General features: G+C 51.9%; 2 protein-coding genes across 2 annotated transcripts; one reads left to right on the top strand and one right to left on the bottom strand.

Annotated features, from left to right (window-relative positions):
• Positions 1 to 1,333: 1,333 nt before the first annotated feature.
• Sprtn (SprT-like N-terminal domain) lies at positions 1,334 to 6,836 on the bottom strand. Its single transcript, XM_051168549.1, has 5 exons — positions 6,271 to 6,836; positions 5,521 to 5,620; positions 4,391 to 4,519; positions 2,918 to 3,185; positions 1,334 to 2,176 (listed from the first exon to the last, which is right to left on the bottom strand). The coding sequence occupies exons 1-5, from the start codon at positions 6,489 to 6,491 to the stop codon at positions 1,419 to 1,421; spliced, it is 1,476 nt and encodes a 491-aa protein (XP_051024506.1). The 5' UTR covers positions 6,492 to 6,836; the 3' UTR covers positions 1,334 to 1,418.
• A 79-nt stretch (positions 6,837 to 6,915) lies between these two features.
• Positions 6,916 to 9,210, top strand: Exoc8 (exocyst complex component 8). Its single transcript, XM_051168548.1, has one exon. It carries the CDS (start codon positions 7,045 to 7,047, stop codon positions 9,187 to 9,189), a length of 2,145 nt encoding a protein of 714 aa, XP_051024505.1. The 5' UTR covers positions 6,916 to 7,044; the 3' UTR covers positions 9,190 to 9,210.
• The last annotated feature ends 9,203 nt before the right edge of the window (positions 9,211 to 18,413 follow it).

Raw genomic sequence — 18,413 nt, 5'->3', positions numbered from 1 at the left:
CCTGAACTGGGACACTTCCAGTAGTTGGATAACACTGGGTGAGGGGGAAATCTTCTGGTTATCTTTAAATTCTATAGAGGAATGAAAATAAACTTCTACACACAGTGAAGTGCCTTCACACTGTCTGGTAACACACTGGCCTGCAGGGATGGAGAAGGCAGGCACTGTGAAGGGCCAGCTACAACAGGACTCCCCCCCCTCCTCCTCGGGGAGGTCATGGAGGAAGTTACACACAGTGGAGCACCAGACAAGCCAGGCTCACCCAGATGCTCACAGAATTTGTGCACCTTACAATGTATAAATGACCTTGGGGCAAAGTTGCCATGATGGGTGGACAAGGATGAGACAAAAACCCTGAGCCAAGGACCTGCCCACCAGAGGTGGGAAGGCACAGACCTCTCCAGCGCCAGGTTACGTGCTGTTTTCACGCTGTGTGGAGCTCCTTGTGCTGCGTCAGGTACGTTCTGCTTTTCGGGGGATTATGCAGCTTCCTGAGATGTTATGTATCAGCTGCTTTTTAGCAACAAGTTTTAACTGTTGACGTAAGTCCCAGCAAGTCCGGCCTGCAGATTGAGTGACCCTGGCAGCACATTCCAAAGCAACTTACTAGCTATTCTGGATCCACTTTACTCAAAATTCTGCTGCCACCTCTTCTTAAATAAAGATGACAAAAAAAACTAAGAGCTTTTTTTTAAAGACATGGTCTCACCATAGCCCAGGCTGGCTTCAAACCCCACAGCTATCTCCCTGCCTCAGCCTCCCCAGTGCTGGGATTGTAAACATGAGCTGTCATGAACTAGAAAAATTCGAAATATACAAGTCTTTAAAATTTGCTACCACCATTATGTATAAAGTAAAATCTTTTAAAATGTAGAAAGCTTATCAGCTGCTACAGTTTTGAAAGAAAAAGAACTCTGAGAACTTTAGAATAGCTGTTTCTTACTGTGTGGACAGAGCTCTGACCTCAAAGATTAATACCGGCCCTTCTGTTAGCAGCATTCTGCTGTCAGGAGTCCTATAGACTAGCCTGAGAGTGTTCAAATAAAAACTGCAAGTACTCTAAAACCTTCAAGAACAAGAAAAACACAAAAGTACCTAAAACCGTATATTGATACAGGACAAACTAAGCTCAAGCCCTGGTAAGGCACAGGTGAACACAGCACCTTGGTACAGAAGACAGTGACTCCCACTTACCCAGGGTCATGGGCTCAAATGATGCTCCTGCCTCAGCTTCCTGAGAACCTGAGACTACAGGGACACACCATTCCTGGATGAAGTCAGAGACTTAGCTACAACTGTGCACTGTGCGTATGCGAAACACAGCAGCGTGCTGGTACAATAAGCCACTGTAGCCCACAGCGCCTTCCCTGCAGGAGACGTCACCATGAGGTGACAGGTGGTGTGGGACCCACCCCACTTCAGACTCTTCGAGGTCGGAGATTGGTTTTGTTACCTTCCAGGCAGCGGTCCAGATGTTCATTAATCTGTGACTCCAGAACTATGCCCTGACAGACGGGGCAGTTGACCAGCCGTCGTTGGCTGCGAGGCGCGCTGGTGGCTATGGGCCGTGGGCTATCCAGAAGGTCACCACCACCACTCTGTGTTTGCTCCTGGATGACATTATCCAAAGCAGTCCTGTCCTCCAGCCTGGACCGCTTGCTCAGGAATTGGTCTTCAGACCCACTCTCCTCTCGGGAGATGGCTGAGGATGTCACAGTTGCTGCTGCTGCTGCCATTACTTTGGAGGCATTTCTCAGGGATGCCCTGGAAGGTGGCACCTTTCTCTGAGAGCTGGACACTGCTGAATGCGTGGAGCCGTCCCCAACAGTCCCACTCTTCACTGGGGATCCATTCACACTCCTGAAGGCCTTCTGGTTGGCCACAGAGACTCTGGGGAAGTAGCTGCTCAGGACACTCTGGTGACTGGCAGTAGGAACAGGGGAGACCAGATGAGGTTTTTTATTTGAGAAACTGTTTTGTTCACATTTCACCTCAATGTTGGAATCGAGCCTGAGGCCACTTGCTGAATTGTCTTGACCTGAGAGACCTTTGGCTTCATTAACCACGAGTGAGGCCTTCAACTTCCCCGCGGAGGGACAAGAGCTTGTGTCTCCGAGAACATAACCTTTTCCGCTGAACGGGATGAGCGGCTGAGCCTCCCCTCTGCACACCTTGTCTGCAAAGGAAACATACAAGACTCCTCCTCAACACTGACACAGCCACGGACGCTGAGCAAACGGTGGCTCCTGACATGACAACTTGTCTTGTTCCAACTCTGATCTGTGCAGTAGTCACCTACTGACAAGAGAAGGCAGAGGGAGCCTGTAACTCAGAACAGGATGGAAGGAGCTAGGCAGAAGAGCCGGCACTAAGCAAAGAGCTTCCTCCAACAAGCGCTGGCTACTCTCACCGGCCCCTCCTCACCTGGCTTCCCTGATTTCTCCGGACTTCAGATTAGGAAGCATAGCTTGACTCCCAAGGCCCACCCTGCCAAACTGACAACCCTGCAAAGGGAAGTGTCAGCTTCAGTAGCTGCTGTCCCCTGGGGAGTTTCTAAGAAGCAGATCCTACGGATGGCCCAGGACAGATGCAGGCCGAATGCCTCTCCCATCCTCCAGGACACCTCAGCAGAAGTCACAGGGAAAGGAAGGGCCCAGGTTGGTCAGGACTTAAGACTCCGGGTGCTGTAGCTCTTGTCACTGTTTGCACTCTGACAGCCACTGGCCTTGGCCTCCCCTTCAGCGGCTGCTGATGGATAGCGGGTCACTTTCCCTCACTTGCACTTGCCTACCACCAGTTTGTGATGACGGGCCCTTTGTCCCCGCAGCAGCCCCTGAACCACTCCACCCTGTTCGCTGACAGGCAGCTTGCCCATGCAAGGCCAGGCTGGTAGACACCAGACCCAGGTGAGAGGTACCTGTGTTCTCCATGGCTGACACCGGTGGCTTGCCAGCTTTTGTCTTCCCTTTGCCTTTCTTCGAGTAGTTCTCTGGCTCCTTGATTTTGATGTACGTGCCTCCGCAGGTTTTCTGGTGGTCAGCCCACCAGTAGTCATGCGCAGAGGGTGCCCTGTTGGTGGCACGCTTCACGTAGCCGTAGTAGGGCTGTCTGTGCTGGCAGGGCCCGTTGCAACGCCACCAGTGCCGCCGGTACTCGTCCACCTCATCGTGGAAAGTGTGGTAGACCTGAGGGGGACAGTGTCCAGCAGTCACAACACGCTCAGCCGGAGCCAAGGAGTCCCTTTTTGTTTTAAATAATCCATTTACCAGACATTTCTAAAAAGTTCCATTTTGAGAAAGGCAGCTACTATATTAGTTTCTTTTCAAAAGTTCACTTTAATGGGAAACATCAGGTAATTTAAAACCTCCTACTGTGTAAAGATAGAAACATCATAAACAAAAGATTGTGGTGGGGGAAGAAATCCACAACCACAAACACCTCTATGAATGTTAAGTCTCACAGACTGAACATCATTAAGAACTAGATCTGTAGAGGGTAAGAACAGCACTATAATAATCCTGCAACAAGAGAGTTGAGACCACAGAGCTGGAGGCATGGCTCAGAGATGGCTGCTCTTCCAGAGGACCTTGATTCAATTCCCAGCACCCACACGACAGCTCACAACTATCTGCAAACTCAAGCTCAAGGAATCTGACTCCCTAACACAGGCATATCTGCAGGTAAAGCACCAGTGCACATAAAAATTAAGAAGGTAAAAAAAGTGACTCCAGGTGAGGGGAATTTATCTCTCAGAAGAAACCATACAGATTTCCTTAAGTGTAAGTTTCTAGAAACAATATAAGCTGCTAAAGGGCTGAAGCAGCAGCCAGATCCTCCCTAAAGGGCACTCAGAACCCCGTGGCTAACCACACAGTATGCACCGCGCTCAGGCTGTGCTGAGACCCTGCACACCCCTGCTCGCAAAGAGCAGACACTGTCCTCACTTAACCAAGCATTCAAGGTTCAAGTGTGTTGACCAGTGTAGCCCTGCCTGGGACGGCTCCTCCAACACTACTGTCAGGACAGAGGGACTGGTGTCCATGTGAGAGAATGCAGGACGGGCTGGGGGGTTCTCCTCAAGGCCCAGAAAAGTATAAAGCAAGGCTGAAATGCCGGACTGGAGTTGCTGGAGGCCTCACTCAAGAGCACGGCTGGCTCTGCAGCCACTCGGCACCCAGGGCCCAGACAAGTCCAGTCATTTCTGGATTCTTGTTCAAGGCTCAAAATCTGTTTCCACCTAGTTCATTTTTACTGAATGCATGGCTTCTGGGTGTGGTGGCGCACACGCACCATAATCCTAGCATTCAGGAGTACAAGTTAGAATCCTGACTTTGTAGCCAGACCCTGCTTCACCCTCCCCTGTTCCCCAACCGTGGGTGGCTCAGCATACCGTTATGTTGGCTCCTGTCATCTGGTTGATACGATGCATGTGTTTACAAAACTCTGGGCCATGTCCTTCCCGGTCTTTATCGTTATTCGTGACAAATAAGTAGGCGTGTATCATTTCATGCAAAAGAGTCTGAAACAGAAAACCAGTGCACTCATTTCCTAAGGTATGTCTGCAGGTAAGATGCATTCTCTTTCTTAACCTGCAATATTAGTCTTCTGCAGGCCCAAGTACACAAAATTTTGCATATAACATTCCAAGCTCTGCAGAACCAATTAAAATGGCTCAAGAAGGCCTATTTAACTACCCACTTAAATCCTAAAGGTTACTGAGTCCAACCAAAAACTTTAAAATTCTGATAGAGAAACCCACAGTAAGCAGTAAGCAAAGTCAAAATACGATTCCAGTAACTGCAACACGTATCACAGCTCTGAGTTCTGAACACAACACTGACATGCCAATACCAAAAGAGCAAACAGCCCAGGTCTAAGTGGATACAAAGCTAAGAACATGCTGAGCATGATGTGGTCCTGAGAACCCAGAGCTCAAGGTGGAGGCAGAAGGGTCAGACTCTGCTCCCTCACAATCACCCCCCCCCCCCCAAATATAGCTGGGCACATGCATGCCAGCTCACTGAGGAGGCAGAAGGGTCAGACTCTGCTCCTTCACAATCACACCCCCCCCCAAATATAGCTGGGTACACGCATGCCAGCTCACTGAGGAGGCAGAAGCAAGAGATGTGTAGAGACTGAGGCCAACCTAAACAGAGACTCTGTCTCTTCAGATCAACAAACTCGCCTGGCCAGGAATGACAGCACACAGCTGTAAGCCCAACCCTCAGGGCCGAGGCAAGAAGATAATGAGGTTGAAGCTGGTCTGGGCTATTATCAAGATTCTGTCATTAAGCCAGGTGTGGTGGTGCACACCTTTAATCCCAGAGCTGGGAGGCAGAGGCAGGTGGATCCATGTGAGTTCAAGGCCAGCCTGGTCTATAAAGAAAGTCCAGGACAGCCAGGGCTACACAGAGAAACCCTGTCTAAAGGGGGGTGGGGGTGAGGGAAAATCCTGTCTTTAAAAATAAGTAAGATTCCTGCAAATCACTGAGTTGAGAAGCAGGTTTATGCAAAGAATACCTCTACAAGGTCCTTTCTTGGTCTCAGTTTTAAAAGGGGCTCACTGAGACGGATGGAGCACATCCCGCCTTTCCCTTCATAGGTGCAAATCCCAGCACACCTGGAAAACAGGCACAACAACAGATTACACATTCGCCAAATACACAGAGGCAGCAGATCAAAAAAGCAAACCCTAGCCTGGTGTAGTGGGGTGTGTCCTTAATCATAGCCCTGTGGAGGAATAGGCAGGCTGATCTCAGAGTTCCCGGGCCAGCCAGGGATGAGTAGTAAGGCCTCATCTAGAAAACAAACGAAAACAAACACAAAAGCAAAGGAAAGCAAATCCTTACCAGTTCTTGGGTAGTTAACAGGAAAAAGTCCCTGATAGCAGATGGCTTTCCCGAGTGGGACACTCGCTGCTGGCAGTTAACACCTGCTCACCCACTGTCTGCAGGGACACTTCTCCAAAAGGGTCACAGGGCGGGTGTCAATTTAGATGTGCGCTACATCTTAGCCTGCTTTCTACGTGCAGAGCAGACTACTATCTCGACTAGGAGGGTGGAAAAGGGATCCTGCTGGTAAATCGCTGAAAGCCCGTTGGGACCCGGCCCACTCTGGGGTGTTGTAGGTGCGTCTCCCGGTGACATCTCCCTGCACCGCAAAGCCCGGGGTGGGGGTGGGGTGGGGTGGGGTGCCCAACGACAACTCAGCGGCCTCGCCCTTCCCTATGTTCTGAGCCGTTCGGGCCCCCCCCCCCCCCCGATCACTCACAGTGTCATGCGCACACTCCACTTAACCTCCACCGCCTCCAGCTGACCCCAGAAGAAGCGGTCGTTAAACTGCAAGAAGAGCGCCTGCAGGTCCGGGGTGGGGTCCACCAGCTCCCAGGACGCGTCCACCAACGACACGGGCTCCCGGGCCGCCGCGCGCAGGGCCACCTGCACGTCCCACTCCTCCTGCAGCCGCAGCGCGACCATCAGATCCTCGTCCATCGCGCTCTCCTCCCGCCGAAGCTGCTCTCCCTTAAGACGCCGGGCCGGGCTCGTGCAGCGCTCGGCTCTCGCCAGACCTCCGGGCCCGGCTGTCAGGTGCGCGCGGGCTCGTCCCCGACCGAACGCCTAACCCGAGGGCTGCTCGGAGCCGCCCCGCGGGCACAGGCTTAGGAACGCGGGCTCGGGCTAGGGACGGCTCCGGGAAGCCAGTGGAGCCTCCTGAACGCCTCTTCCAGTACAGCGCTTCACGTCAAGCCTGGTCCAAGCCCGAGCCTCCTCTGACTTCCGCACTGGCTCGCCCGCGCACGCGCATTAAGCCGCGGCCGTTTTCGCGCAGGCGCGCCGTCGGCACTCCGCCCCGGGCGCAGGCGCAGTGGTCGAGGCTCGACTCCAGCACAGGCGCAATGCGGCGCTCGGCTCCGGCGCAGGCGTTGCGGTGTTGCTCCCGCCCCGCTTCCTCTGCCGCCTTCTCCGCCGGGCTCGGGTGGGGCTCGACGGCGGCGAGTGACAGCGGCCACTGCGTGAGGCGGCGGGCGCGGGGAGGCGGGCAGCCATGTCGGACAGCGGGGCGAGCCGCCTGCGGAGGCAGCTGGAGTCGGGGGGCTTCGAGGCGCGGCTGTACGTGAAGCAGCTGTCGCAGCAGTCGGACGGCGACCGCGACCTGCAGGAGCACCGGCAGCGGGTGCAGGCGCTGGCGGAGGAGACGGCGCAGAACCTGAAGCGCAACGTCTACCAGAACTACCGGCAGTTCATCGAGACGGCGCGCGAGATCTCGTACCTGGAGAGTGAGATGTACCAGCTGAGCCACCTGCTGACGGAGCAGAAGAGCAGCCTGGAGAGCATCCCGCTGGCGCTGCTGCCCGCCGCCGCCGCCTCTGCGGGTGAGGACACGGCGGGCGCGGGGCCTCGGGAACGCGGGGCGGCCCAGGCAGGCTTCCTTTCCGGGCCGGGCGGCGTCCCCCGCGAGGGCCCCGGTACGGGCGAGGAGGGCAAGCAGCGCACGCTCACCACGCTCCTGGAGAAGGTGGAGGGTTGCAGGGACCTGCTGGAGACGCCAGGCCAGTACCTGGTGTACAACGGGGACCTGGTGGAATACGAGGCGGACAACATGGCCCAGCTGCAGCGCGTGCATGGCTTCCTCATGAACGACTGTCTGCTGGTGGCCACCTGGCTGCCGCAACGGCGAGGCATGTACCGCTACAACGCGCTCTATCCCCTGGACCGCCTGGCGGTGGTCAACGTCAAGGACAACCCGCCCATGAAAGACATGTTCAAGCTGCTCATGTTCCCCGAGAGCCGCATCTTTCAGGCGGAAAACGCCAAGATTAAACGAGAGTGGCTGGAAGTGCTGGAGGAGACCAAGAGGGCGCTCAGCGACAAGAGGAGGCGGGAGCAGGAGGAGGCAGCGGCCCCTCGCGCGCCACCACCGGCCACTTCCAAGGGCAGCAACCCGTTTGAGGACGAGGACGACGAAGAGCTGGCCAGCCCCGAGTCGGAGGAGGAAAAGGTAGACCTCTCCATGGAGTGGATCCAGGAGTTGCCGGAAGACCTGGATGTCTGTATCGCACAGAGGGACTTTGAGGGGGCCGTGGACTTGCTGGACAAATTAAATCATTACCTGGAAGATAAGCCCAGCCCACCTCCCGTGAAGGAGCTGAGGGCTAAGGTGGATGAGCGGGTGCGGCAGCTCACCGAGGTGCTTGTGTTTGAGCTGTCCCCAGATCGCTCCCTGCGAGGCGGCCCGAAGGCTACGCGAAGGGCCGTGTCTCAGCTGATCCGCCTGGGCCAGTGCACCAAGGCTTGCGAGCTGTTTCTGAGGAACAGGGCGGCGGCCGTGCACACCGCCATCCGCCAGCTCCGGATAGAGGGCGCCACACTGCTCTACATCCACAAGCTGTGCCACGTCTTCTTCACCAGCCTCCTGGAGACCGCGAGGGAGTTTGAAACAGACTTTGCCGGCACGGACAGTGGCTGCTACTCTGCCTTCGTGGTCTGGGCCCGGTCTGCGATGGGCATGTTCGTGGACGCTTTCAGCAAGCAGGTTTTTGACAGCAAGGAGAGCCTGTCCACTGCGGCCGAGTGTGTGAAGGTGGCCAAGGAGCACTGCCAGCAGCTGGGAGAAATTGGGCTGGACCTCACCTTCATCATCCACGCCCTGCTGGTGAAGGACATCCAGGGGGCCTTGCACAGTTACAAGGAAATTATCATTGAAGCCACCAAGCACCGGAACTCGGAGGAGATGTGGCGTCGGATGAACCTGATGACCCCCGAGGCCCTGGGCAAGCTCAAAGAGGAGATGAGAGGCTGTGGGGTCAGCAACTTTGAGCAGTACACGGGGGATGACTGCTGGGTGAACTTGAGCTACACGGTGGTGGCCTTCACCAAGCAGACCATGGGCTTCCTGGAGGAGGCACTGAAGCTGTACTTCCCAGAGCTGCACATGGTGCTCCTGGAGAGTCTGGTGGAAGTCATCCTGGTTGCAGTGCAGCACGTGGACTATAGCCTGCGGTGTGAGCAGGACCCCGAGAAGAAGGCGTTCATCCGGCAGAACGCATCCTTTCTCTATGAAACCGTCCTTCCCGTGGTGGAGAGGAGGTTTGAGGAAGGTGTGGGGAAGCCCGCCAAGCAGCTGCAGGACCTTCGGAATGCATCTAGACTCCTGCGGGTAAACCCCGAGAGCACCACTTCTGTGGTCTGAGGCTGGGGTCTGTCGTGTGTGTGCGTGTGCGCACGTGCACACTGCAGATACATTATTTGTATTTATATTGCACTCGTCAGCACATTCCTCAGAGAGACAAAGAGCATATAAATGTGCCCTCTTAAAAATACAGTCAGAAGGGGAAAAATAATGTGTTATGTATATGTCATCCTCCCACAGATACTCGAGTTATTAGAGCATAAGCCGTGCTTTTATATTAACTCTTTAAGGAATGTTTGGTCTCACTCGGCATCTCAGGTTACCCTGTAATCTGAGACACCCTTCTCGAGGCAGGACATCCTGCAGCATTGCTCTTCTGTGGGACCTGGACGAGCTTGTAAGTCCACAGGGCTTACATAAGTCGTGCAGCACCCCGTTCAGCAGGCAGTCGGTGCTGGGTGGAACCCCTGCTTCATGTGCTCCTTAAGCCAATCAAGTTGGAAAGAAATGAGTTGGGAAAATTGGTTTGGGGGTAAATTAGAATAAGTGAGCACCAGATCTTGTATTCTTTGGGCATCAAGTCACTGAAAAGGCAGCATGCTCCATGGCTAATTGGTGCTGTAGTTTTTATTTAGATGCATTTTTTTTTTTTTTTTTTTTTTTGGGAATCACAAGGACAATACGTTTTTAACATATTCCAGAGCTGAATGAACTTGCTGCTGCAACACATTGTGCCACGCTCAGGAAGTGAAAAGTCACGCTGAAAAGCCCACACCAGGGAGCCTAGCACTAGGCTGATGACTCCAGGCCCCTGCAGAGGACCAGCCTGGGCTAGGAGCCGATGAGACTTCTGACAAATGCAGAGCTTCTTATTTCAATAATTACTGAGGGTTCAGGGTCTCTGTAGATTAAGAGTTAGAAGAGAATGCAAATCTCACTGCTTAAGAATGCCAGAGATTTGTTTCTGGTTGGCTGGGTTTTTTGACGTAGGTTTCAGCCCAGACTGGCCTTAAGCTGGCTATAGCCAAGGGTGACCTTGAATGTCTAATCCTCCTGACTCCATTTCCCAAAGGCTGGGGATTCAGGTGTGTGTCACTATGTCATTTATGCTGTGCTGAGGAGTAAGCCCAGCACTTTGTGCATCCTGGGCAAACACTCCCCACTGGACCACACCCACTGCCCTGATGGTTTGTGTGTGGTGTAATTTAGTAGATACTTGAGGGGGAGATGGACACACCTCAAGCATAGGGCAGGCACAGTTTATGACGCCTCGAATGCTGAATTTACCAAGCACAAGCCAGGCATGCTGATACACTTAATCACAGCACTGAGCGGAAGAGGTGGGTGGATCTTTGAGTTCAAGGCCAGCCTGGTCAACAAGGTAAATTCCAGGACAGCCAAAATAAAATAGAATTAAGAAATAACACCAACAGAATATAGTGTGGGAAATCTGTGCGTGAGGCTGACTGGATCCCCCTCAGGTGCCAGACACCTGGTGTAGCTCAGTGTCGCCCTCAGATGGAGTCAGAGCTGCTCTGACTTCTTGTTTCATCAGATTCCAAGCAAGTCGGAAAGCTTGAAGGCGTGCCCAGCACAGTGGGGTCCTGCTCCAGTGTCAACCTGTCAGTCCCCTCTCTTGTTTGCTTCAAAACGTCCTGCATAGACCAGGAACCCCAGACTGGATTAATTACTGCTGGGAAGTCGGTCACCGAACACCTGTCACTCAAGTGCTCAAAGTTATTTTTGTCCAGGGTGCTGCCTGTCAATAGGTCACCAGCACTTTGATCTTGCACCTTGGTATCTTAAAAGGACTGGAAGCCGGGGCTTGTAGATGAAAGCACTGCTGTATGTGTGTTTGACTTTGATACACTATGGGGCAAGTCCTTTACACTGTCTGAGAAAATAAAGCTCTATAGTGTTCTCAACTGCATAGAACTCATCGCCACTATAACACCTTTCTTTCTTTTTTTAAAAAATTATTTATTTTTTTATTTAGTATGCATACAATGCTCTGCCTGCTTGTACCCCTGCAGGCCAGAAGAAGACATCAGATCACATTATAGATGGTTGTGAGCCACCGTGTGGTTGCTGGGAATTGAACTCAGGACCTTCAGAGGAGCAGTCAGTGCTCTTAACCACTGAGCCATCTCTCCAGCGCCTATAACACTTTTCTTATTGCTTATTTCTCCACTTATTTGAAACAGGGTCTCATGCTGTAGCCCTGGCTGGCTTAGAATTCTCTGTGTACAACAGGGAGGCACTGAACTCAAGAGACGCATCTGCCTCCGAGTAAAGGCTCATACTCAGCTCTTTTTTAGAGACAGGGTTTCCCTGTGTAGCCTTGGCTGTCCTGGAACTTGCTCTGTACACCAGGCTGCCTCTGCCTTCTGAGTGCTGGGATCACAGGCGGGCGCCACCACCGCCCAGCATCTATCTTTACTCACCAGTCTCATGCTCTTTGTTTATGTGGGGAGGACAGAGGCCTATTAGATGGTTTTAAGTATCTTGCACACTGTCAGAATTGTGAATAAATTAGTTTCCTTAGGCTTTGATGGTGCTGGAATCACCATTAAAAGCAAGTACTTGGCCCGGCGTGGTAGCGCAAAGCTTTAATCCCAGCACTCGGGAGGCAGAGGCAGGCGGATCGCTGTGAGTTCGAGGCCAGCCTGGTCTACAAAGTGAGTCTGGGACAGTCGAGGCTACATGGAGAAACCCTGTCTCAAAAAACCATTTAAAAAAAAAAAAAAAAAAAAGCAAGTACTTGAAGCAACAATCCAGGCCCCCAAAAGTACGTTTTTGTTTTTGCTTTTAAATATCCTTGAGTGGGAAATTCCAGGTATACAAGGTAAGAATTGGTTTGGTTTGGTTTTGTTTTTCAAGACAGGGTTTCTTTGTGTAGTCTTGGCTGTCCTAGACTCACTTTGTAGACCAGGTTGGCCTTGAACTCAGAGATCCACCTGAGTGCTAGGATTATAGGTGTGCACCTCACACCCAGCTAGAGGTAAGAATCTAAAAGCCAACTTTATGCTGCCTGCAAGTATCACACCAGTAGATGAAAAATAAAGAAGCCACTATACAGTTAGATGACCAAATGTTATGCTTGACAAAACACAGCAGAAACACCCACTATCAACGCACTTTCAAGTGTGGCAGTTTCTCATGGAAGTACTGATAAGGGTGTGAAAAGAAAGGGAAGTGTGTGCCATGGGCAAATGTGAGACTACATGTCTAAAAGAGACCTGCTTGCAAGGTTTGCAGAGCTCAGGGAAAGGCAGGGGAAAGCAGGAGCCGTATCTGCCAGGTGACCCTGACAAGCTCCATGCACGGCCTGCCCAGAATTCATGCAGTTTTTCTTGCTTTATTCAAGTATTTCAAAGCATCTTTTCACTGTAGCTGTACTTCCCTGGAAGGGAGTAGTCTTCATAGTTAATAAATCATGATCTTCTGTCTTCTGGTAACCTCGTTAGCTTCAGGGTTTTGTGACTTGTAAAGAAATGATAATTCAGAACCTGGCTGCTCTGGCAAGAGATCACATCCAAAGACCTTCTAGGTCTATGTGATCCAGCTGGAATACAAACACACCTTTAATACAGGAGACAGGGGCAAACAGATCGGAGTTCAAGGCCAGCCTAGTACAGAGCAAGTATCAGGTTAAAAGAAAAAGGCAGGAGGAGGGGGCTAGAGAGATGGCTCAGAAGTTAAGAGCACTGTCTGCCCTTCCAGAGTTCAGTTCTCAGCAACCACATGGAGGCTCACAACCATCTACAGTGAGATCTGGTGCCCTTTTCTGGTGTGCATGAAGACAGTGTACTCACATTAAAAAAAAAAAGTTTAGGTCCAGGCATGGTGATACATGCCTTTAATCGCAAATGAAGGTGAAGTTAGTTTGTAGAAGGAAGCACAGCCATGTTTGAAAGTGATGCCTAACTGGCAGAAAGGGTGACAAATCAGAGATGTGACAGAACAGGGCACACTCGACTCTCACGAGAGCAGAAAGGGAAGCCGCTTAAGAGCAGAGAGAACTCAGGTGAAGACAGAACAAGCCAGAAAAAGACAAGAAGCCAGAAGATTAGAGCAGATTGCTGAGTTAGCTTGAAGCCAGGAGGAGCAATTCAGGCTGAGAAGCCACGTTAAATAACTTCTCTCAGCTGGGAGAAGAGTTTGAGCCAGAGCAGCTGAGCTGAACCAGGCAGCCCAGAGCTCAGAACAAGTAAGAGTGAGTTTATTAAGCACTGAGTTTCAGAGGTGAAAACATCCCAGGCCTAGGTTAGATTGTATGGAGGCTAGAAGTTTCCAGGACTAGACGTAGGCCAGAAGAAGGAGGTGCTTAGCCTCCAAGACAACTGAGCCAGGGGAATAAAAGTTACTTTTTACAATGACTTATAAAGTATCGCCAGCTGGGTCCCAGAGGTAGGCCGATCTGAGTCTGAGGCCAGCTGTCTACAACAGGATGACTGCCAGGACAACTAGAACTATGTGGAGGTGCCGCGCCCGTGCACGCGCACACACACACGGACAATGACAAGGAGAGGTGGCAGAATGGTAAGAACACTTCGCTGCTCTTGAGGAAAAGGGTTCAGTTCCCAGTACCCAAAATCTGAAGCTGGAATGATTTTTACTTACCTGTGTACATGCAATACGTATGGATGGATGGGTATACACATACCTTTCCTTATCTGTGGGAATCCATGTATATAACCCGTGTCTGGGTGCACATTGTTCGACCCACTTACTGAGGGCTGGAGACGTCTGCAATGGCTTCCACTGGCCTTTGGTTTCCTCCCTCAGTCCTCTTCTGGCCGACCTGACTGTGGCAGAAGCGATGGTGGTGCAGGACAGGTCCCGCCTATCGCTGTTTTCACTCAGGAGCCACAATGTCAGATGCCCATGGTCTGTCTCTAATGCAGTCTTACCGCAGAAGGACAAGTAAGCTTAGCATGCTGGTGGATTTCAACTTTCCTTGCCATTTTCTGGAGGTACCAGAGTGGGTTCGGTATGTGCCCACGATGCCTTCTTGGTGCATCTGTTGTGACATGGGCCTAATCCCAGAGAACCAAACTGTCCTTAAATTAGATCAACACTTCCAAATTTGATCATCAGAAAAGTTGTGCAGTCTCCCCCAACAATACGGGAAATTTCTATTTCTATCAATCCTCCTAGTTACTCCTTTGTGATAAATGCAGCCTTATGTGCAGTAAGATTTTAAATTTTTTGCGATAGAGCCTGTGTAGCCCTAAACTGACCTGGAACTCTCTATAAACACTCAGGTTGGTCCTGATCTCAGAGACCCCTTGCTTCCCAAGTATAGGGAGAAAGTGTCATGACACCAGCATACTCACAATAAATCCCCTGAATGCGTGTCTCTGTGGTTGCAGGTGTCATTGGCTGCCCAACGTGGGAACGAGGATCTGAACTCAGGTCTGGTGGAAGAGCAGCAAGTGCTCTGACCTCTGAGCCATCTCTGCAGCCCCAGAGTTACACTTTCAAGAATCCTTCTTAGAGCTGGGGGTGGGGCTTAGTCCACACACGTCAGCATGGTGGTGCCCCCATGATCTCCACACTGAGGCACAGGCAGGAGGATCCGAAGCTCATTCATCTGAGCCAACTGTTGAGTTCAAGGTGAGCACTGGACTGGTCAGTGCACGGTGTGCCCAAGACCTGGCAGGTGACTGTAGCTGATGGAGCATGCCCACCTTAGTCCACAGGCAGGATCACCCCTCCACGGTACTGTCACTGCAACACGCAGGCTCCCTGTCTGGCTTCCCACAGCAGCAGATGCTGCCAGAGGCCTGTGTCACTTGTGGCCCAGGGCAGCGGCTGTCCGAGGCCCTAGGAAAGGATGCGTGCATGGCCTGGGAACTGGGAGAGGCAGAACCACAGTGGGCTTTTCTGTGGCCTCCCTTGGTTCTTAGATTCAATGCCTATCTCTGATGGCTGGACTGTACCCTCCGTTCATGAGTGATGAGGGTGACCCCCACGTGAGAAGACTAGTGATCATTTTGGGTTTTTCTTATAGTCCTTAAACTCACACTCCCACTGCAAACACAGGAATGTAGCACATGTCCAGCCTGAGAGTAGTGAAATTCTCAGAAAAGATGAGTACATGGCTGTTTTCTGAAGGTATACAGAGGTCCCGAGCACACACGCCGGTCGGTGGCCGTGTGCAGGCCGAGGCAAGCCTGCTGTAACCTTGGTGCTGGACTCCAACATCCAGAGCACAGGAACTGGAAGGCTGTGTGTGAGCCTGGGCTGTTGGCTTCCAGCCCCGGCAGCCCCCAGGACCCCTGAGACCACAGTTCTCCCCACACACGCTCTATCGTCCAGCCCCACGCTGTGACAGAGGCCCGCTGATGCTGGGGCACAGGTCACTCCAGAGTGACTAACTGGCAAGGTTACAGGGCTCTCCTGTCAACTACAAACTCTTACCGCCTACACATTCCAGGCACATCACGCAGGCCTCTCTTTGTTGTCCACACTCTGCTTAGTTCAATTTGTTAATAAGACCATTGGGTGTAAAATTTAAAGTAAACTAGATAATTTATTACACATGTCTGTTAAATTTATACTAGTTTGAAGAAACTTAATTAAAGTGAAAATGTAAGATATAGGTTGAGTCCCTTACCCAAAAGGCTTATGATGGAAGCATGTCAGATTTAAAACTTCTGTTTGTTTAGTAGGAACAGTTTATTGGATACACCTGACAAAGTACTGAGTTGGGCTGCATTTTGGATTCTGGAAGATCTGCTTATCCAAACCAAATGTCCTGGAGATGTGACCTCGTCTAGACACGAGCTTCCTGTTTACACAACCCTGACACACACACTGCTCTGTGTGCACCTGTGCTTTGCTGGCCCCTCATGGCACCCAGGAGAGCTCTCCTCTCCGCTCCTGTCACACTCATGCTCCCAGCGTCAGGCTGTGGGTTAGGAACGCTCACCTGTGTCCCTTCCTGCACAGGCAAGTGACCGTGCTGCTGCTCAACTGTGGAGTGGATGTGGGAAACTGACTGGCAGTGAGCGGGGCCTGAGCTCCGCCTTCTAAGAACGTTTCAAAAGACTGTTTTATTTTAGAACACACAGGCTGACATGAATGCTGGCACCATCATGTCAGGAAGATCACACTGACGTTTTCACTGGTCATCTCCTCCTCTTGGCAGAAGTGCGGCTCACACCTCCCTCTCACGCCCCTCTGAGCACAGTGAGTCCGCTGCCCCTGCTGCTGTGGGGCTGTGGTTTCTACAGCTGCTCCGTGACTGTTACAGTTTTGCAGTGACTGGTTTTCCTATTGGCTTCTTACATCCTAAGACAGAGAAACAGCTCATGAGACAACGGTGGTCTTGCTTGTTGCCACAGCTCTGTGGTAAGGCTGTGATGCACCCTCAGGGCAAGCTGCGTGCGCATGCCGAGACCCCCACTAATCCCTTAACTGGCTCCTGTGGGCTCTGGCCTAACAAGGCAGCAGCTGCCTCTTGTAGACGCCCCTCTTTCTCAGTTGACAACACCCAGGGGGCTCTTAGCCCATCCTTTACTACAAAGACTGATGAAGAATCTCCCACTGGTCCTCAGCTACAGTGTCCAAGACCTCAGCGGAAAGTAAACATCACCACAGCTGGTGTAACTGAGACAAGATGATGACTGAGCCTGAATCCACCTGGACTGCAGAGTGAACACAGCACCAAGTGGATCAACATGGGATCCAATGTAAGACCTTGTCTCAGAAAACAAAAGCAAAGCCAGGTGTGATAGCACCAAGGCCAGGTGTGACAGCACATGCCTTTAGTGCCATCCCAGCACTAAGAGGAAGGGGCAGGGCAGAGGCAGGTGGATCTCTGTGAGTCTGAGGCCAGCCAGAGCTACATAGACACCCGGTCTCAAAAAAAAAAAAAAAAAAAAAAAAGGAGCTGGAGAGATGGTTCAGTGGTTAGGAAGACTTGTTGCACTTGCAGAAGACTGGGGTTCAGTTCCTAGTAGACACAGGACAGTTCTCCAATTCTAGGGAATCCACTGCCCTCTTCTTGCTTTTGTGGACACTGTGTACACGCAGTGCATAAACATACATGCATGCAGGCAAAAATACTCACATAGATAAAAGAAAATCTTTTATTAAAAAAAGGAAAAACAAAAATTCAGAGCCAGAACAGAGTCATCCTCACCATGGCTACGCACAAGGACGGCGTGCTGGCCGTGGAGAGGCCTGTGCAGCTGACAGCGCAGCGCAGGACCACCCACGTGGTGTCCACTGTGCCTTCCCATTTCGGCTTTTCTGCTGCCCTTCTCTTTCCCCTTGGCCTCTCTCTAAAGACTTTAAGCAGCATGTGGCCTTGTGTCTCTCTTATACCATTTCTTGAGCTCCCCTCCCCCGGCCCCGCCCTGCCCGCCCCCGCCCAGTCTGGTTGCCGGTTTAGACAGGGTCTTGTCCTAGTACTCAATATGTCACCTCAGACTCGCGGCAGTCCTCCTGCCTCATCTCCCAAGTGCTGTGCCCGGCACTTTTCCTCACGGGAAGTCTGCCTACACTCAGCTTGTCTATACTCGAATCTCCAGCTGTCCCTCCTGATAAGATCACTTTGCCGCTCACACAGAGGGAGGAGGGCTTGGGCCTGTCCAATCACTCACCTAGCATCTCCGCTAGTGTGCTCGTGGCAGGCTTGTTCACACTAAACACGTAGCTACTGTCTCTAAAGAGAAGGAGAGTCACGTTACTGTGTGAACCAGGACAAAGACAGCTTCTCACTACAACGTCTTCCTCGCTGCATGCTCTACCGTGGGACTCCTAAAGGCCTGTGTCATGAAGCTTGCTTTTTCCCTTTCAGGCCCGGAACCTGGTGTGCGTAACGCTAGGCTTTAGCGGCATAAGCACAGCCCTGGCCTGAGGCAGCTGGATGGCTGCTCACTCCTATGCTGACCATGAGCGTTTAACTTCAAAATGCCTGTTTTCTCAGGGGATCTAGACCAGCAGTTCTCAACCTGTGGGTCATGACCCCTCTAGGGGCAAACACCCCATTCACAGTGGTCACATATCAGATAATTACAATTCTTAACAGTAGTAAAATTACAGTTATTAAGTAGCAACTAAAATAATTTTATAGTTGGGGGTCCCCGAAACATGAGGAACTGCATTAAAGGGTCGCAGCGTTAGGAAGGCTGAGAGCCATCGCTCTACACAAACACACAGACGCACCTTCTAACCACGGGACTCTCCGCTTTCTCACTGGGATTCTCAGGACAGCCTGTCTGTCTCCATCCATCCATGTGAAGCACACGCCCACGCCCACAGTACCCTGT

This window comes from Acomys russatus, chromosome 26, assembly GCF_903995435.1.
Source record: "Acomys russatus chromosome 26, mAcoRus1.1, whole genome shotgun sequence".
In the NCBI taxonomy this organism is placed as follows: domain Eukaryota; kingdom Metazoa; phylum Chordata; class Mammalia; order Rodentia; family Muridae; genus Acomys; species Acomys russatus.
Note: the sequence above shows the minus strand (reverse complement) of the source record. Positions and strands in the feature narration are given on the sequence as shown.

Excerpts from the sequence above, each read along its gene's own strand:
- Sprtn (XM_051168549.1), bottom strand. The coding sequence starts at position 6,491 with ATGGACGAGGATCTGATGGTCGCGCTGCGGCTGCAGGAGGAGTGGGAC. Across the intron at positions 3,186-4,390 it reads TGACAGGAGCCAACATAACG|GTCTACCACACTTTCCACGA; the intron begins GTATGCTGAGCC and ends TGTCCCCCTCAG. Across the intron at positions 2,177-2,917 it reads GTCAGCCATGGAGAACACAG|ACAAGGTGTGCAGAGGGGAG; the intron begins GTACCTCTCACC and ends TTTCCTTTGCAG.
- Exoc8 (XM_051168548.1), top strand. The coding sequence starts at position 7,045 with ATGTCGGACAGCGGGGCGAGCCGCCTGCGGAGGCAGCTGGAGTCGGGG.